This window comes from Tyto alba, unplaced genomic scaffold (genome assembly GCF_018691265.1).
Source record: "Tyto alba isolate M040663 unplaced genomic scaffold, T.alba_DEE_v4.0 Super-Scaffold_33, whole genome shotgun sequence".
Classification (NCBI taxonomy): domain Eukaryota; kingdom Metazoa; phylum Chordata; class Aves; order Strigiformes; family Tytonidae; genus Tyto; species Tyto alba.
The window spans coordinates 1730239-1751728 of NW_024881308.1; the positions used below are offsets into that span (position 1 = coordinate 1730239).

General features: G+C 42.0%; 1 protein-coding gene across 2 annotated transcripts in view; it reads right to left on the reverse strand.

Moving 5' to 3' along the window:
- The window catches only part of MMP24 (matrix metallopeptidase 24), a 45526-nt gene extending 24692 nt beyond the window's left edge, over positions 1-20834 (reverse strand). The window contains exons 1-4 of one of the 2 annotated variants that reach the window (XM_042801114.1): positions 20639-20834; positions 18435-18583; positions 13450-13566; positions 11099-11403 (exon numbers count right to left, since the gene is read on the reverse strand). In XM_042801114.1, the coding sequence (XP_042657048.1) occupies positions 11099-11403; positions 13450-13566; positions 18435-18583; positions 20639-20737 (670 nt within the window). In that variant the 5' untranslated portion in view covers positions 20738-20834. Of the gene's footprint in view, positions 1-11098; positions 11404-13449; positions 13567-18434; positions 18584-19171; positions 20591-20638 lie in introns of those variants that run through there. The other variant, XM_009970365.3, reaches the window with a different exon arrangement.
- Positions 20835-21490: the final 656 nt, after the last annotated feature.

Here is a 21490-nt window from a genome sequence, read left to right on the forward strand (position 1 = left end):
CATCTTAAGGACTTCATGAAAACTCGTTAAACAGCTTCACTGGAGTGATATGTAGTCTTAACAGAAATTGTACCAGAGGCCACATTAACAAACTGATCTCCATGAGATCAAGTGACTGCAGAAGGACAAAGAGCTGCATTATTTTACCAATCATCATACAAGTTAGGTAGTTTGCCTTATTGGCCCCGAAAGGCAGTGTGCAAACCAGGTCGGTCTGTTGTGTTACAGACCTGATTAATGTTGCAAGTTGTGCTTTATCTGACATGGCACAGATGACACTATGAGGACAATCTCCTGTAGAAATTCACAGGAAAAACTTAAAATATTTTTCTGGAATGGTGAGACCAAAACTGACTGAGTGATGTGGAGACAAGAGTGGGCAGCCAGAGAGAGCAGAAGTCGTGACTGCTTCAGCTGGCTCAGCAGCCTGACATTTAGAAGAACCAAATGCATTCTATTGAAAAATTTTCCTGTATCTTTCACAAGTGTAGGTTGTAATTCAATAAGCAGCTCGATACCAAAGAATTACCAATCCCGAAATGAAAAATTGTATTTGCCTATATCATTCCCTAACTTGGTAGAACAGATGGTAAAGAAAAGAAAAATACTCATAAAAACATGGAAACTGTAGATATGACTTTCATTCCCTCAGTCTTAAAAGAAGCTATGCTGGCTGTTTTGTTTTTAAAAAGTATTTAAATACAGCAGTGTCTACAGACAGAATTTAGTACTTGACCCAGCTGTGGAACAACTGGAAGGTAACTACAAAAGAAGAAGAAAAAAAAAAGGTTTTGAAACAGTTAGAAGGCTGGCATAGACAGTAAGGATACAAAAAAGTGTGCACTATTTTGTATTCTCTTTTGTTGATCAGGTTTAAATTACATTTAACTCCTCACGCAATAGAGAAAGTGCGGTTTTAGAAGCTACGAGAGTAGCTCTTTGCCAAAGTGTGTGTTTTTTACCTAGGACAGGAGACTTACTGTCTTTGTCTTCCCCTGATACAGAAGGTTCCTGATGGGACTGTAATGACCGAGTACGACTAAGAAGTAAGAGAACTGGGATGCAAGAGACATTCCCCCGTCAAAATGTGGTAATTCTTGGTGGATTTGAGTAGAGAAGGAAATACTTGTTAAACTGTCTTCTAATACTCTGCTATCTTCAGAACAAGAAAGAAAAAAAATGTAGTTTAAACAACTCCCAAGTTTGCCACTTGGCTGTGATGTCAAAATCTGGATTGTTAGGTGTCATTTCATTGCTGATGATGCAATCCACTTCTGACTGCAGTGACCAGAAAACTCTTTTCAAGAATTCATCTATTTTTTCTCTCTCTGAACACCTGTTATTTTACTACTCCCCCCTTCAGCAAGAGGAATGTGACAAGCTTATTAGAGATACTGCTGCATTTTGGCTCTCTTCACATCATCTCTTTCTGCTTTTCAAATGAAGACGGCAAAACCAGACTTTTTGGCTCACCTTGATTCTCATGACCTGCATTTTTTAGTTGTTTTTCTCTCTTTTTAAGGGAATAACACATCATTTTGATCCTTACTGGCTCCTTCCTATGAATCTCAGTATCTCATTCTCTGTGGAAAGAAGTAAAATATTTTACTTTGATTACACAGAAATCAATAGGATTCCAAATACCTATATAACTGTATTCACACTCTGTGTATTAAACAATTACTGACAAAAGCAATAGATAATAATTTCTTTATAAAACACTGTGAACATCAGGTGTATTTACAAGTACATTGTTCTGAAAGTGGAATTTGCAGGTGATCCTTATTAATGAATTTCAGCTCTAATCAATAACCAGCGATGTCAATACTGCAAAGCTTCAAAATCCAGACTACGCTAGCACAGCACTGCTGTAATGACACTTCCATGTTTGTATAATGACAGCATATACAACAAAAGAAAGCACTACTTACAGAGATGCTGTCCAGTAGCGAAGAAGAAGAATCTGAAGACAGAAGTCTTCCATGTGTGCTGGTGGGCTTTCTCTCTTCACTTTTGTAAAAATTTTAATTTGCAAGTTCTCTACTTATGGACTTCTATGTTTGCATCAACATGACAGGGGGGTAATCTCAAACTGTTGCTAATTTAAGCCAACTGATTTGACTTCTTTTTACAATGGCTGGCTGTCTTGAGACCATGTGTCTATATGCTTGCTCAAATTTAGTTCAACATTAATATATGATTTTAGAGAACTCTGGTTTATGAGAACAAGTCTCTCTAAGCAGTTACAGGATGAAACCAATGTTAAGTAGGTATGTTCTAGAGACTAAAATACTGAACTGGTCTTCTTCAATGAACAAAAGTACTGACCAATAGCATGATCTGGTAAAGTATCATAAAAAGGCCTGATAAATTGAAATTTTAATACAATTTATGCCCCACGACTTCCAACACCTATATGAAAGTCTTTCAGATAACAGGTCTTCTGCATTAAAGGACACATGAGGAACTTCAAAGCAGCTCTGATTTTCACTCTGAAAAATACTGATGCTCATATTCAACAATAGTGTCAGAAGCCTGAAAAATAATGATGGATTCAAAATGCCATTTGTTAGAACAAAACTCTTTAGATGTGGAGGATGTTCTATACCTGAGAAATCAGAGAAAGAAAATTTTAAAAGTATTTAACAGCCAAATAGCACAAAGATTATATGCGTATTGTGTTGTGCATACACACGCTCCCTGTCAAATAACTCATTATATTAATACACTGTAGATTGTCTTTGTTGGCCTCAGCATTTCCATAGAAAGTGAACATGAAGAAAGTGGTAAAATAAGAAAGGAGTCAGAAAGCAAGGCAAAATGCACAGGAAACAGGAATTAATTGAGAAAAGACTACCAAGTTCTGGCAATATGCTGGGTGAAGGTACAGGGGTTAAAGGAAGCTGCATTTTCTTTTTCAACAAGCATGCATTGTAACTGCACAAGTCAGGTAAGTAGGCTGCAGTAGATAGTAGAGAATCAACCTAGAAAAGTGGATAGCAAAACAAACCTCAAAGAAAAAAAATAAAAGCAACAAGTGGATACTCTTCATTCCTCTTAGTCTCCTCCCTCCACCTGGAATACCATGATTGTAACCAAACAAATCAAATAAGACAAAGAATGTTTAGTTGGCAATGTCTCCAAAGCGATTGGTAATCTTTGATAATAAAGAACTACCTGACCAGGTTAAAAAAAAAAAAAAAAATCCAAACCTACTTACATATAATGCTTAATACCAGGGGATCTGCTATATAATGTATCCTAACATACATTCAATGTTTACATTATTAATCTAGTGAATGCTCACAGAAACCTTCTACATTCTTGCATTTAAAAAGAACTAAAAACAGAACAGTAAGAGGTGGTACTTCAAAAGCATCAAACATCTGGCAAAAAAATATTGCCAGCAACCTTATATGCATGTATGACTATCACCAGTCCTTCCTGAAGAATCTCAATATTAAAAGATTCCTTTTCTTAAAAGGGAATTTGGTGACAGAAAAGAGAATTTTATGAGCTGAATACCTTGTTACAGCTCAGAGTTGCTGTGAAAGTAACTGCAATTTCCTCTAAGTTCTAGGAACAAAAATTCTGTATGTTCTAATGCTAAAGAATTATGGAAAGATTTAGATTGAAAGGCATATCTGGAGGTCATCAATTTAACTTTCTGCTTCAAGCAGGGCTAATCTCAGAATTACATCAAGTTGCTCAGGGTATCATCCAGCCAAGTTTTGAAAGCCTCAAATGATGGGAGTGCCTCTGCAACCTCACCAGGCACAGCCTCAGAGACATACCACTGTTAGGGAAGAATTTTTTTCCTTATGCCCACATGGAGATTTACTTGCTGCTGCTTGTGCCCACTGCCTTTTGTTCCTTTATCTGTTCACCTCCAAGAAGAGTATGGCTCTGTCCCCTCTACAGTATCTCCTCAGGTAGAAGATTGCTATTAGATGCTTCCTCCCCACCTCCTCCTCCTCACAAGACTGAACAAGGCTGAACAAGCCCAGTTCCCCTGGTTTCTTCTTGTTCCAATCTCTTATCATCTCAGTGCTCCTGCACCGGACTCTTTCCAGTTTGCTGACACTTTTTATGTAATGGGGGCCCCCAAACACCTCACTCCATTCTTGTTAAACTTGAAACATCACTGGTTTCAACCATGTACTACTAACAAAAGTGAAGCTGGCTTTGCAAAAAGACCCAGCCAAGGAACGACAAAAGCTTTCTGAATTAAAATAGTGACAAAGAGCAGGAAGAAAAAAGGCAAGGATAATGGCAGGCAGAGACTAATCGATAGGTTTGAAGAAATAAAACTCTACTCAAAACATAGACATGCAATAGTTCTGCTATGGTTTTATGATCAAGAAATCCATCTTGCAGCTGAAAGGGCCGCAGCCTTTTTTTTCTGCCCCAGCCACCCATTCCTACCTACTCTTTAATGTGGCCCCAAGAGCTGGAGTGGCATTGAGGTAAACCAGAGCAGGAAGAGAAAGACAACACTTTGCTACATCTGTTCCCTCGTGAGGTTCACACTGTGGCCACTTCAACCTTCCCCTGGTTCAAAGGGGAAGAAAGAGAAAGAAGTGCTGGGAAAAAACACGAGAGTGATGGGAGGAAGCATGCACATGATCCATTGTGTAGGAATTTAAACTGAGTGGAGACCTTAAGCATCTGACTGGAGACGTAGAGCACTAGTCTGCAAACCAAATTCCAGAAGCTGAGAATCAAAAGCATGGTACTTGAATTCTGTTTCTCATTCAAGGTCAAATTATTTAGGGCTTTGAAAGACACTCATCCCTCTAAGATACAGGAATCTGAACAGGGAAAGCCATACACCTGTTCCTTGAGACAGTCTGTGGAAGAACCACCTGTTCTAGCTGGACACAGCCCATTAAGTATAATGACATTGCTCAGTAACTGCATTTTTAGAGAAGAAACCTTCCATATTGCATCTCTAATTGTTTCTAGTGTATTCAAGACAAGTGAGCAGGTTAAAGTACTCAGATGTGACAGTAAACGGAACAAGTATCAGAAGCATGGGGCATCCTCCATAAGACACCTAAGATGGAGCAAATGGATAAAGGCAAGGGTCAGTGATCTACACGGGACAGACTCCAAGCAGAGGCACTGCTGTGGCAGAAAATCTGTAGATGCCTGGGCCATTTTAAGAACTTTGTACTCATAGCAGGAATAAAGAGAGTACCAAGATACTCAGATTCAAACTCAAATTAATTTGGCACACTTAATTTCTTAACAAGAACAGCCCAAGCTGTGATAGGAGAGTGGCACTCTCAAAGCCTGGCTAAATGCCTATGTTTGCACAACTGAATTCCACTGTAAATGTGGAGACAAAAGAGAGGATCCTATGTTTAGGAACAGGACTACAAATGTCAAGAGAACCAAGAAGGTTTGTGATAGTAATACTGCCAGGACAGAAAACAGTAAATCTCCAGTGAAGACACCACTTTGAACACTCTGACTGGCAGATTAAATGTCTGGTCAGAGCTATGCATGGTCCCCACCAACAGATACAACAGACTGGCATGCTCACTGGCTATCAGTAACTCTCCTCCAAAATTAGCTACTCTAGTCATAACTTTCTGCTCGAGATCCTTGCTGAACATTCAGATTAGTCAGATTAGACAGTGTTCGGCTGTCCTGAAAAACCTGCTCAGGTTCCTGAACATACACCACAGATGGTGGCTTCAGGAGTGCTTGCTGTTGTCCAGGCAGATGCCCACTGAAACAATGCTAGTCCTTGTGGTAGAATTACAGAGAAAAGTCTGTCCAGTTCCTCTCCTCTGTGGCTAACAGAAGACTTCTCAGAAGGTGGTTCAGGCCCTTCTTCTCCATAACTTTTGCAGAAGATCCTGCACTAATTTGGCACTGAAAGCGACCCATGTGGTCTCACCTCCTGTACTTGTTCTGGCAGCGTCTTGGAAACACTGGCATGCTTTCCGGTCGGCTTTTCTTTAGAAGCCCTGAACAAGAAGCTTTCCAAATAAACCTCTGGAGGAACCCACCAGGATCTATGGGGACATGTTTGTGGTAACAATTACAATATTTATTTACTTGCTGTTAGTGAAGCTCAGCATTTCTTGCCAATATCTTAAGAGCAGCCGCAGTGGTAATCCTACATTTACAAAGCAAACTTGATACAGGCATGAAGCTGTACAGTGTGGGAGAATACTCAGAAGAGATGATACTGAAAGATTAATCCTGTGAACTGCAAAATGATCAAACTTGATGTGAAGTTGAGTTACACTATAGTCGCTATAGGAATAACTTTTCAGCTGGGGTTGTTTCCTGAAGAAGCTGAAGTGGCTGCCCTTGGGCACACTCCCACTTACAATGCCACACAAGCAGATGATAGAGGGGGGTCTTAGAGCTCAAATGTGGGCATACTGAAAAAAAAAATTCTGGTGATCCATGGAAGGGCATGGATATCTTGGTACTTCTATTACTTTAGCATTTAAAAGATTCTCTAAATGTCTCCCCTCAATCAATTCTGCTCCACTTTAAGCCTTTTACTACTGCTTCCCTCTACTCCCTGACCAGTGAGGTGCCTGGTACACATAAGCTTTGGAATGAAATCTGGATTGCACAGGAAGACTGACAGAGGGCATGGGTATCACTGTTGCAGATGCGATAGCCCCAGCAGTGGCAGTTCTGGTCACCCACCCTGCAGCAACAGCAGTGCCTGATACAGCCATGGGTAGTTACTGCAAAGGTAGATGCTGTTAGCACCAGCACTAGTAAGACACAGGCAGTGCTATTTGTAGTGATGGTTACAGAGCAAGTATGGTCACTACCAACAGAGGATATAGCTCATGGCTGTATACAGCTATATCTATATAGCTATAAATTTAATATCTGCAGCAGGTTAGCAGACAGCACATACTTAGTGCTTTAGTGTTGAAAACATGCACAACAGCAATGGTCTTTTACTTTTAGAAGACCATGAAGAACATTGGCCTGGGATTATTATTGATACTATTTGCAACGTTAAACTGGATATTAAAATTTATTTCCTGTAATTAACCTTCTTTTCTATTGAGGAGCACCTTCCAGGAAAACCATGAGAAGTCCCCACAATTGTGACAATGCCAGTTGCTCCTCATTGTGTGGCCGTATAGATGATTTATCCCTAAATATAAAACCACATTCCTCCTCTTTTTCAGTTGCATACTGTTTGCCATATCACTTCTCTGCTTTGCCTTGATCCTTCCTAATTTCAATATTCTGCTTCATGCTTCTAGGTGCTCCCATTGACATTCTCATCTGAAAACTTAACAAATGAATTCTGTATCCCATGATCCCAGTTAATAAGGACTGCTCCAGGACTTCAACTTCCTACCTGGTTTTGCACATACTCATCATAATAATATCTAAATTAATCTTCCACAGCTTGCTTATGGGAATGTCAGAGAAGGCAGTACAATTAAGATGATAAATCAGTAATCATTAATTGAAAGTACAGTATTACTCAGCTAAAGGAATTGTATGCATGAGTGGAACTGTAACTCATGTCTAGGAGAAAGGAAACTGTGCAATCACTCTGAAAGCCTATGCAGGATCTTCTTCACAGCAGAAGGTAACAGAAGTGTTGGTGCACATGCCCTTATGACCAGAGTCTCGCCAACGGCATCATAGCTATTATAGTTATACTAATAATTTTAAGGGCCATGGTAATGGTCAGGCTGTCCACAAGGGAAAAAAAATCAGTATAATAATGATCATGCAAAACGATAATGAGTATATAAATCCCAACTAACTATCCACTAGTTGGTGTGACAAATTGCTTATGAACCCTATCAGATTACCATAAGGTATCTTTACAAGATAAAAGCTATCATCAGCAAGAGAGATCATGTCCTCCACATACAAATCGGAGATGGCTGTTTTCATAGAAAGGTCTGTTCAAATCATTCTTTATTTTTTCTGACCAGGTGAGACTTCATACAAAGTGTTTCACTTTTATCCATACAATTCACACTGCTAATGAAGACCCCAAAACAGTTTTGTGGGCTGACAGCTGCACCCAAACTTGGACTTACCGAAACTCTTTGCGTGCCATGACACAGTAAGACAAATGCAGATCTGCAAAAGCAAAGCTTCAGACCATACTGGTTTGTAACAAAACTATACAGACTAAATAGATCAGCCAAATATTCTGAGGACCTACAGTGCCAGTTTCAGCATCCTGCTCTGTTAACCAGAGATTTACCTTTACAATTGTTGCAAAGCTGAGAGAGATTTCAGGCAGATTGTTCAAATTTTTCCTTCAACTAATACACATTCTTGTCAGGAATGGAACATTTTACATGGTGATATTTTGTGGTTTGGTGTAAATATTATTGTTACTTCCTGGCTATTTTAAGATTTAAATAATCACTGAATGGATGCTGAATGGCCAAAACAGTTGCCTTTTCTGCATCTGAATAAATGAGAGCTTTGCTAAGGATCTACTGGTATGGTATTTTTATTCTTTCACTGAGAGACTTCTTCAGTTCCATACTGAAACATTCCATTGCCCCAAAACAGATAAGGACAAGCAAGACCGTGTTCAAAGAAATACTTCCTGTTAAAATATATTATTTTCCTCACTAACACCTTATTTCCAATTAAAAAAGGTAGTGAATTGATCACAGTGCAAGAAACCTGTCATGAAGAGGAAACTCTGTAAGAACTGCTAACAGCGTTTCAAGTAAAACATATCAGAGGTGAGAACCTGGAGCTAGCAAGAGCTCCAATGACAAGAAATTGTGAAACAGAAGGAAAAACCCTCCTAAAAAGGCCTGGAAACACATGAGGAAACAGGACATTTTCACATTTGCATATCAAGTCTAAGAACACAGGCAAAACCAAATTCTTTGCATTAACACATCTAGAATGCTCTGATTACAGGCATACCCCTGTCATCCTCAACATATGAAATCCCCTTTCTATCATCAGCACTTCCCTCAGGCAGAGGGAACAAATATGACCCCACCATTCTCAACATCCTTTCTGGTGACTTTTTTAAAAGAGTTTTCAAATAACCATGCCATCCCATCTATGAGGTATGGTTATTTGAAAACAAATGACATTTATCCTCAGAATGGAAATTTCAACCTTTCTATCAATTTACATGCTCAGAGAGCACACTAGCCCATCAAATACCAGTTACATGCACTGAGGACACTACTCATGACAAACACTAAGCACACCAGAGAAATACACCTTGTTTTTGAAAGAGCCACATGGATACCAAATAAGAAATAGCTTTTATAAAAAACCCTCTACTCATTGTATACATTACTCTCAAATACCACCCCAAAAACTATACAAAGAACACTCAAAAAAAGCGATAATCTATGTTAGAACATCCTACCCAGCAGAAAATTTTCCCCAGAGCCATTCCTGTTAGTCTTTAAATTGCCTCCCAACCTTGGTAAGCTTATCATCAGAAGGAAGCTTTTTGTGTGAAGGAAAAAAAAAAAAGAAGAAAAAAAAACAAGTACAACTTGTCAAAACCTTTCCTTCCACCTTCCTGTAAGGACCTTCTATCCCAGACACTAGCACTCCCAGGTCTCGTACACGGGCTTACCTGGGAAGTCATATCCAGCACACAAGACACCCTCACACCCCATAGTTGAGATCAAATAACTACTAAGACCAGACTGAACTCACACAGACCACTGATAAAGCACAAGCATGCCTATCTGCTGCAAAAGCAGCTCTTCCAGGGTAATCACTCAGTCTCTGATTATCAGTCCTGATCTTCAAGAGAAACCTATAACCCATCCTCCAGCCACAAACCTAGGAAAATAAATTCATAACTTTTCCAGATAGCAAGACGCTGCTGCTCTGCCACACCTTAACCTCCCACACTATCCACATCCGACAGGTTATAAACTCTCTCTTTCTCTGCCTACATCTGGTCATTTAAACATGCCAGGAAGCATTAGATCTCTTTCCCTGAGAAGACAGTATCATGTAATTTCTGCTTTCCTACAAATTATCATTTCCACGTTGAACTTGCCGGCTCCATTTCCTTTCAAAGACAATCTCACAGATATTGACTCAAAACTCCGAGGAGTTTTCTCAATTTTCATTTCATTCTGAGAGCAAGCTGTCACTTTTAGGTCAAGGCTGAAAGGTAGTTGCATGCCTGAAAGTTTTTCTCCTTTTCAAACTGCACTGTTTAGTCTAATGAAAGACATTACCTCTGCATATGTCCTTAGACATCATGGCCAGAACAATGCTACTACATTTTTATACAGTTTAAAAATCAAGCCATATTTACATTCCAAGGAAACTTCTAATACTTATAAAATGTTTCAAAACATGATTTTAAATCCCTGAAGGTTTAAAGACACATTGTCCTTCTGAAATCACTAGGACTGTGGAAATTGGAGTGATATTTTATGAGGCTACTGTAAAATTCTGGTTTTCCAACTTCAGCATTTTACAAGTCATCACTATCCTCAAAGGTTTCAAAATAGATCAGAAAGTGCTCCTTGCCATTAGAGTAAGATAAAGTTAGAAAGATGCAGAAACTCTTCTTTGCTTAATATCACAAAAAGAGCTGTCCTAATCATCAATCCTCGACAAATCAATCAGCCCCAACCTCTGATGGGAGTAATCATGACCATACTCAGACGGTGAGAAAACAAATATGTATCAAAATGACTTGACATTCAAATGTCTTCTCTCTCTCAACTTTCTATTCACCATTACAACTAACTCCAATTGCCCTTGTTAAGTATTCCATGAGATACGGCATTTACATTTGAATACCCTCTTGTTCACCTTTTTCCTCCCTGAGACCTGCTTTCTGTAGAAACTATGGTCCAAATCTGGAGATGTAAAAAGCCAACAGACACGCACCTCTGTTCACTCCTCAACATTCACACACGTGCACAGAGGCATGCAGAGTCACAAACTTACTAATAAAATTATTTACCCATTTAAAATAGAATACATGTTTCAGAAAACATTTGAACCATTGTATAGGGGGCAAAAGTTCCACTAACCAAATACTAATTTCAAATTCTAATTGAAAGCCTGTCAGTGTGCCTACACTCACATTGTATGAAAAAACGACCTACACTCTTACCATCATGATTAGAATTTCCCAGGGTCCATGGCTCATCTGAATCGAAGTGAGTATCTCCTCCTATTCCTGGTCCAGGAAAGTAAGCATGAGCTAGGAATCCACCTTCTCCATCAAATGGAGAACTGTCTCCATGGAAACCAGAAGCAAAAAATATCATAATATCTGCCTCCTTTCTGTCATTTTTAATTTCATGGTAAGGGACCTCTTCAAATGTAAGTGGTGTCACTCTCTGCCAAACATCAAATGCCTGACGAATGGCTCTTCTTGTATCAATCTCTCCAACCTTGGGGGTATAGTTGTGTACACTGTGTGAATGAAAAAGAAGGGTTGTTAAAATTTGCAGAATATATTTGAGACTTCTTATTGTAATTCCAATTACATAGCCACATCTACACATTTTCCATTTTCAAAGGGTCTTTATTTTTAACAGCAAAACTTTGCATGTACCAAGTATTGTCTGCAAAAAATAAAGTTACCAACAAAACTACAGCTCTGATCTGAAGTCTGCATTTATTAATAAGAACTCTCCCAATACTTGGGTTGATTTTGCATCGCTTCCTAAAAACCTGACAACCTTTCAAATCTTGGTGTAGACAGCTAAGTAACTTAGTTTAAAAATGTAAATTACTTCAGATTTTGTCTGAAATTATCATGCTAAAATGGAACCCAATGTATAAAAAAACCTGACTACTAAAATTCTTTTTGAGAAACAAACCTTTCAGTAAACTATACAAGCTTACTTATATGAGCAACTTGATTCTCAGGACTACTTAAAATACTTAAGAGCTCAGAGGAATGATGGACCTGCCAGTTTTGTGCAATCCAGTCCATGACAGCTGGTGATACCGAGTTGGGTGGGGGAAGTTTAACTGCACATACATTTTCCATAATTGTAAACTTTAGCTTAAAAAGTGATGTTCATAAGGTGGTTTTTGTATGTACATATATAATAGACTCAAGACCTGTTAAACTTGTCTTGGGGAATATGAAATAACTATATCATGGAAACAACTTTCAGTCTTTAATGAATCTGGCTCAATTTAGTATAATGATTGACAGATGAAAGACACTGTAATGCATTCAGTGTTAAACAAGGTATCTATCACTTCAATGACACACTACAAATACTGAAATTAAGTTAAACAACTACTAGTTTGACAATGGCAGAAGTGAAGCCAACTGTCAACCTGCTTCCTGCAGTTATACATACACTTATGAGTTGTTTTATTTATACGATTATATACCAGTTTTCTCTAAGGTCCAGAAAAGGTTAGAATCAGGATCTGACTCTCAGATCTTCACATACAGAAGGTGTTCTTTTACAATTTGAGGTGAAGGAATGATTATTGGTGAAAGTTCTGAACTAGTTCCAAGAACTGGTTCCTCCTCCCAGTCTCTGCAATCACTCACTTATCTGAGGAACCCTCCTCCTTTCTCAGAGCTCTCAGCAGAAGCAACAGAGTGTCCCAGTCCCTAATTTTCTTTCCCTTCACACCATCATATCTCTTTCTACACATTCTGGCACCTTCCCCATGCTAGTCACTCATATTTCTATCTCTTCACCATAGACTTTCTTTCTGTCTTAGCCTTGCTCACCCATATCTTCTCCTGCTAATTTTTACTTCTCTGCAATCTCCTTTCCCCCTCAAAAAAAAAAAAAAATCAGAAGGCTATACTTTCAACTAGAGGGGTGTTTAATTTTATTCTGAAGTGACATTCATGTCGTCAGAAACTTCCATTGGCATAATTCAGCAACTGCCTTTCAAAAGCTAAAGGCCTAAATGACTCAAATAAAACACACCTCTGGGAAACAACCATCACTACATAACATTCATTTGACACCTGTAGCCCACTTCAGCATATTGCCTCAGCAGGCCTCAGTTTGGACAAAAGCAAGAGTTCTACTACATGAGCAGAAGTAAAACCTCTGCAAAAATAAATATTCAGTAAAATGTTACAAATCGGTAGAGGGAGAAAGCATCACACCTTTAGACCCTGATGTTCCTTCTGCTTTAATGGTTTGTTAAAGACAACGCATGATCTAAGGGCTAGAGCCTTAGATTTCTAAGGGAACAGAAAGCGGTTTACTAGGATTTTCCTGCAAAAACTACACAATTGATGGCTGGGAATTAGAAGTCTTTACTGATCAGTTATTTTCTAATTGAGAATAGACTCTTCGGTTACTCCAGTGCTCTGAAGGTATCCCCTCCACCACATTTTGAAAATGAAAGCCTCAACTAGGCATCACAGCGAAAATGCAATTTTTAAAAGTACTTACAAAATTTGCATACCAAACAAGTACAGAATATTTTTCTCTCAAAACAAAAAGGGGGGCAGGGAGAGGGATATACCTGTAGGTTATATGCTTCTGCCTCCACTTTTGTCCCGTTAGCGCATACCGCTTTTTCCTCCGGCTATGGCGTAGGTGGGGATGATCTGGAACTCCACACCGAGGCTTCTTCATCCACCTGGAAGGGAAGAAAAAGCCAGCTAACAGAGGTTGAAAAACAGATTCAAAAGAAGTCAGAGGGTGACTGGAAGACCTCTAAGCCTAAACAATGTATATCTTATCTATCAAAAATACTAGCTCCACACCTTCAGGATGTCTTCCCATCACCAGTAGATGGTTTACAAGACTTCTTTCTGGAACACCTTTTAAACAAAGAACAAATAGACAGACACTTTGCCTTGCACAGCCTCATAAGAACATTCTTTCACAGCCCACATACCTGCTCACAGTTCAGGCAGCCAAGCAGCTGACCTTTCCTTAGTCCACTTCCTAGATGTAAAAACTACAGGTCCTTACAAATTTCAGTGCAGTCATCTGTCAACTTCTGCCCACCAAAAACAGAGCAAGTAAGAGTTGTCAGGTACAGAACAGTATGTATAACAAGAACCCAATCTATGTATATAAAGCTAGCACAGATCTTCCCCACTTACATTACTTTACATTTATCAGTATGGTATGTCTTTCAGAAATCTAAGAAACCTGTGGAAAACAGATCTGTCTTGCCCACACAACTGCTGCCACCTTCAAAGAAAAGTGGTGCATCTAAGGTTTGCTTTTAGAAAAGCCTTATTAATTCAACCTCAATACACTATTTTTCCAAGTGTCCTTTATTTGTGTTCTTTTTCATTGCTTCTACTACTTCTCCTACATCTCTAGAGATATGTTAGGCTTACTGTAGCCTGCTCTCTCCTAGATACTTCTCAAGTATTTTTTTTTCATTTACAGTCATGATACAGTACAGAGTTTTTAGCATAGCCTTATACAAACCATAGTGTGAATTAGGTTCTCACCTCTTAAGCTTCATGAGAACCCCAGTACTCTGAACATCACCACCATCAGACCCAATTACAGTCAGAAAATTACCTTCTCTTTTCTCTTTACTAGTATAATCTAGAAGACACAAAGGTAACAGGGGAGCGCTACCAAACCAACGTGGATGTGTAGGACAAGTCACCAGGACTTCCCAGGACAGAGCTAGCTGTGCTGACACACCAGCAATACACCACCAAGTTCCTCACACCCCAACATCCATTTCATGCATGATCACCAGCTGCCCCTTCCCAACACCTGCCCTATGCTGAGCAGGCTGTGGGAAATCGGCCCCCACACAGCTCAGCCCCATACTATCAAAGCCAATCAGAACTGCACAGAGACCCAGCCAAAAGTTAATTCCCTCAAAGATAGTCAAATTACCTGCCCTTATGCCAGCTACATCACAACATAGGGACATGTGGCAGAGCATGGGGCTGTTCCAGAGACAAGCTGCAATACTGGCACCCTGGGCTTTTTTGGGCTTCTTGAGCCAAAGCCTCCAAAGTATCAGCATTTGCAGAGCTGTTGATAGACTTATGCTACCTCATGGCTGCCTAACTCCTCTTTCAACCCCATTACACTTAGGCCTGTCTGAACCCCCATATTCTACCACAGTTTGTTCCAGAAGTCAGCTACACACTTTCTGAAACAGACTTTGTAAAAAAGCCCAACTACCTGGTTAAAGCTAGGCAGTACCCAAGTTGTCAACAGCCTGTGCTAATGTCAAGCTGAGAATAAATCTGGATCAGTTCTCTGATTCAACTTTCTTCCCAGACATATGGGCCCTAATCTAATCACATGGGCCAGGGTACAAGTCCAGCCATCTCTTCTTTTCTCAGGAATGCAGATCTATGGCAAAATAATCACAAAGCTGTAGCTTGCTGCTCTTGATCTTCTTTAGCTGAGCTTTTTGACAGCTGTTCTCTACTGAGCAGTTTGGATAAATCTGTGTTCTAGCAGATTTATAAAAACATACCACATCAGAAACAACAATAAAAGGCAATCACTTGAAGCAGGATTCAGATACTTATGGTGGCTTGCCCCCTCCCCCATCCCCCCTTTTTTTTATTTCAGCGAGGGCACCAATAACACTGGATGATCAAAATTTATACTCAGCAGTTTACACATAAACTATTGCATCACTTCAGCTGCTTGACATGCAGAAAACGTGTAATTTCCAAAAGCAGTGACATACAGCTCTTGTCCAGATACAGCTGCTTTCACCAGTTCAGCCTCCAAGACCTCCACAAGCCTCGCCTAAACAGAGGAAGCTGTCATTCTCAGTCCCCTACTGTTGAGCTGGTGGGAGTGGTATCTTTAAACATGTGTTGTGCATCCCAAGATGAGGGACCTACACAACAGGCTCAAGACAAAGCACAATACACACAAGACATTTCTAACACAAGTAAGGCTATTTCTTGGTTACCTCCAGGGCCATGTGACTGATTATGACAAACACAACAGTTACCACCTTTGTTCTGCGCCAACATGACTTCTCTACCACCATGCTCCCAAGAGTACATCCTTCCCTAGCTGCTGAGCAAAACTACAGTTCAACCCACTAGCTGCAGGCAAACACAAAGTTTGCTGAGGCACTGCAAATTGCAAGGTACTAGGAGGCCATTTTATACCTTCTCCCCTTCTCTCCTTATAGGAAACTACATATCCTCAACTTGCTACCTCAAGACAGCCCTTCTGCTGAACAGACTCTCACCCCACCTTCCTTCTGGGTACCAGTAAGCAACACCAATGGTGTTCCTTCCCATTTCCCACTCCCACTAGCAGCACCTGCATGGTAACTTTCACATACTTGGGTACCACTCTTGGAGGAAAGAATAAGCTCAGGATTTGGGGACATGCGGGGAAGGAGATTAAAAACATTAGGCTTCCATAATAAGTGTAAACAGAATATGCAGAATTTGTTGCCTAATAAAGAAAAAATAGAAAGTAACAACTTCACCCCTTGACTAATTCTAAAGCAACTTTAAAGGGATGGAGCTTATACACTGACAGAAAAACTCGCAATTGCAATCTCAAAACTTTTAACACAGACCAAAATAACACCGTAGCAAACACTCACATAATTCAGAGCTCTCAGAGCCAGCCTGCCTTGCTAGCTCTTCTCCTTTCACTCAGCTTCCAGAACCTGGGCTGAAGAAGCAGCAGCCCAAGAAAGCCCAGCCAGACATGCCCCTTCAATTCAAAATACACGCTCACTGCTAACATCAATTAGGACCTCTTTTTCCTTTCGTGTAACTTCTAGGCAGGTACTCCTGCTCTACTCTGCCATACAACATACAGACCTACTGATTCAGGACAGATGGAGGTAGAGCAATCAAACTGCCTGCAAAGCATACCTGTGTTTGGTTGCAGCTGAGGCTTCAAGCCTCTGGAGAATCGATTTTCAGAAGGGGGAACCATCTAGGTTTTACACCCATCAGCTTTTGGGTGCACCAATCAACCCCTGCCCATATATAAACTCAGTAAAAAGTGGGCAACACCTTCCTTTCCTCCAGAAAAAATATTTTCTTTCCTAAAACAGGGACTCCCACATGTAGTTTGCTCCCTTCCTATCACACCCAGAGGAGTAGAAACAGCTCCCTAACTTTCCAAACTAGCACCCCAACATCATAGCCCCTTCTTCCCCCATGCCCTTCCAATTCATAAGCATCCCACTTGCAAGCTTCTATGCACCAACTTCACATACAGAATATCGCTCTCTGATACTGTTTCAGCATTCATTTACAAACTGTGTTATTAATGGCAAAGAGATCTTGGATGGAAAATCCCCACCTTTAAAAAGCATTTGATTTTCAATGCATTTGAAAAGCAAACAAATAGAAGTTTCTCTATCTCAATGGAGAACAAGAGGTGTCTCCTGTGAGCTAAAGAAGGGAATGTTACATTCACTGGAGAGGCACTCCTGGTCCAGAATGATCCCCTTCTGCCTAACTCACTAATTTCTTCTTTTTTTCCCTCTTCTTGTAGTCTGGAAGGCTACTTTGTGTCCCCTTCTTTAGTGCTACTGCGTCCCTTTTGCCAGCAGAGTACCATAAGAGGAGAGATGAAGAAGTACGCAGAGCACACTCTAAAAGGTTCTGTTAATGCATTAAAAAAGGTCAAGGGAAAACTCTCAGGCAGGGTCTAAGCAAGTTCTATTATTTGTGCTTTCTTTTTTTTGCTTACCATGAGATGCCCCAAAAGCATTAGTAAGACCTTATCTGCATTCTGCTTTAGTCAACAGATGCTCCCCTAGTCCAAACCAACAGCAGGCAGATTCAGACAACACATGACATCCAGGCAATCAGACAACAGGAAGCCAGTCAATTAGCAGCAACAAACCCCATTTCCACACCACCCTTTGCAGTACACACTGAGCAGCAGACTGAAGGCAACAGCCTTCAAAGAACAAAGTCCCTCCAGTTCTGATGATTAGACCAATGCACCCGTGCTATCGAGACACCAATCACAAACAACAAATAACACACAGTCAACATACAGCAGAGAAAATTCACTGTCCAACTATCAATAGCTAACTAGCCCTGACTATTGTCGTAAGACTGCAACAACTCACTTCAACATGGAACTAGAGATCTCCACAAATGGCATGTATGGAGAACCACAACTCCAATTAATTGAAGAAATACATTAGAAGCCATTTCTAGAGGCAGATTTTCACCTAAATCCAGACAGAAATGGAAATAAATCCTTGATGTTCTCCACTTTAAGAAGCTCATAGGATTCAAGTTTTGCCTGTGCGCCAGCAATGGAGATCTATGTACAAAGAACGACATTCAACAAGAGCTTCTCCTCACACTCACAAACAGTACTGTTGGCAAAAATAAAAGTTGCAGTTGTCCACATGTTTTTGTTAGGGATACCTTTTCATAATCAAGGCTTCTCTGGCTGAGTCCTTTTAAGGACTTCTTGCAGCTGGTATAATTATCCAGGTACTATGACAACATGTGTAATATTACAATGTGTAATATGACAATTAGCCTATGTTAATCTTACTCAATAGTTGTCTGGTCCAAAACTCCTGTTACTGGGATCCCATAGAACTGTTGCATAGTTGCAACTGCAGACTGCACAGCTTTTCCCGACTGCAAGGCAGACATCTGGCTGTCAGATGGAAGTAAGTAGCCGTAAGTTTTTAACCAACCCTGAAAAAGAAAGAAACAGATGGTAAGATGCCACGGTAAATTTTCAACTTAACAGATCAGAACATTTCATCAAAAGAAAAAGTGATGAAAGCCCAAAAAACTCAACCACCTCTCTTTTTTTGGTTAGGTTTGGTAATATCATCTGATTCCTGGGAAGAGCTGAAGACCCAGCTTAATATCAGCTGTCCTGATGGGACAATGCAGACCTGCCAATTAAAAATGGCTGTCGTCCCTAATGAGTAACTGGGGCAGACTTGGGCATTTCTGGTGCCTAAGACGCTCTGTCCTTGTTCCAGGGACCTCCTATGCACCCTGTCACCTTGCTATCATGAGATTTCTTAGTCCTCATAGCAGCATACTCCCAATAACCCACTGCCCAACACCTACTGCTGCCTCTCGACCACCACTCCAAGCAAACAGCTTAACAGGCCTGAGCAATCCCCACAAACACAAGTTCAGCTTTATGCTTACACTGAGCACAGGAGTATTTCTTTCAAAGAAACCCACACAACCAACAAAAATACACACTGGGAAAGTTTGCAGGGACTCTGGTTAGATGGACTTTTCCTCCTCATATCTTTTCCTTACCTGATAGCAGATATCCAGCAAACTGTCAGAACAGGAAAACAGACAACTCTCCTCAAGGAGCTTTGTCCCTTTCTCTGCCTCCCCCCTAAAATGCAGCCTTAGACAAAACCACATGTCAATCTTGTCAAAACGCTAAGGACAGCATTTTCACAAACACCCATTAATTCAAGATTTATTTTTCCTCCCCCCTTTCCACTCCCCCACACTTTCATACCACGAGAAAAAGGAATATTAATTCACCATTAAGTGCACATGCCAATAAAACATGAACAAAGGCTTGCTTGCATAAACTTTTCACCATAAATTTTTATGCACACACCCCAATACTTCTTTCTTCTGGCCAATACCGCAGCCCTCTGATTCAATACTTAAATCAGGATTACTGTAAGATCGACATATAACCTGTAAGCTTTTTCCAGCCACGAGGACAATCCACCTGAGCCACAGGACACAGTCCTCAACACTCAAGAGCTGATGAATCACCTGTGAACACTGCTCTCACACTGACAGCCTGATCACTCAGAGCAGGGGGGAGAGCAGAAACACATCTTCCCTTAACATAACACAGCAGCAGGAAAGGGGCTCAAGTCAGGAACACACAGAGAACAATCCCCATTTCTTTGTGGCAACAAGGAGATACCAGGATCCGTTAGGAAAAGAGAAAGGCCTTGCTTCCAAAGCAGGAGAAAGAAGGTATAAGACAGCATCTAGTCCAGGCTTACTAGAGTTTACCAAGTAAATGGACATTCAGCACTATTCAACACAGGCATCACAAGTGGCTCAAGGCAAAGCCAAACTGCAAAACTACTTGGAAACTGGACACTTGCTACTATTGCCTTGGCATCTAGCTTTGGCCTCTGACAAACAGTGTGCTGGAACACGCAGACCTTCAGTCTGACCAAAATAAGCTGCCCATGAGCATCAAGGGCAGAGCACACTAACCAAAGCAGCTCTGAGTGAGGCTACCCTCGCATAGCCCCCTTCCCTCCCAGCCAGATTCAGACGCGGCACCGGGCAAGGGAACGGGACACCACACGATGCCTGCCTGGGCACTAAGAGAAGCTCCTCCGGGAAGCGCACCCAGGAGGGGCACATCTGACTTCGCCTGCCGGTTCCCGACCTGCCCTGGCACAGTCAGGGGAACTGCCAGCGACTGTGGCCGCACACCTGAGGCCAGCCCAGCAGAAGCTACCAAGACCGGCCGCTTTGGAGGGACGAGGGCCTACAGGAGATGCAGAAAGACTTCTGGCGGGCTGTAGCGCCCAGGCGTGGAGACGGGTCCGGAGCCGGGCGCGGAGCAGCCGGGGAGCTGCTGCCCACCCGGCCTGCCGGCCCGCCCGCGGGCCAACACAGCGCACAACCCAGGGCCCACGCTCCCGGTCCCAGCTGCGGCACCACCGGCCTCGCCGCCCCGGCCCCGCTCCCCTCAGCGCCCCGCCCGGCCCCCCTGCCCGCTCCCAGACCCACCCGGCCCGTGCTGGTGTCGGCGGCGGCGCGGAGCAGGGCGCAGAGCAGCGGCAGCAGCGAGCCCGCCGCCCCCAGGCCCCGGCCCCGCCTCGGCGCCATGGCAGCGCGGCGGGGCTCCGGCCAGCGCTCCGGCGCGGGCCGCGGCTGCGCGGGGAAGGCGGAAGGGGAAGCCGGCAGCCACCGCCCCGCCTCTTCCTCCGCCGGGCCGGCAGCGGCGGGCGGGGGCTGCCCCAGCACGGCGCGGGCGGCCCTAACCCCGCGGGAGGAGCTCAGAGCCGGCCACCAGCAGTCCTCAGTGGCCGTCCCTCCGAGTTTTTTTTCCCACGCACCCGCCTCTGGCTGCAGGCAGGGGAGAGCGTGGAGGGGCTCGCAGCAGCGCCCGACCCTGCTTCAGCACCAGAGCAGATGCACGAGGCTGAGGTCTTTCTCTGCGGGCCTCCTCTGTCACGACGGGGTGGTGTCCTGTTCCCTACCAAGGCTGCTTCGCGTTGTCTTTGGCTGCAGCGTGAAGATCTTTACCAGACGTGTGTAGAACCCCGGGGGCAGGAGGCCAGCTGTATACACTAACTCATAACGAGCCAGAGGAGAAGAGGAAAAGTGGGGCTGGCAGCTTGTTGCCCGGTGGTCCTGTCCTGAAGCTGTCCCAGCCTGAAAGGAGGTGGCATACTTCCAAGATGTGCACCCAGGTGGAGGTGTTACCGGAAAGTGGTAATTAATTCACACTTTAAGACTCAATTTTGGAGTTTTAGAAAGCAGGCATTCTTTATTACAGCATCAATCACACAGGGGATAGCTCCTCCTAGTGTGTGAAAATGAAATCAACAAGCATTTATACTACCTTAATCATACATA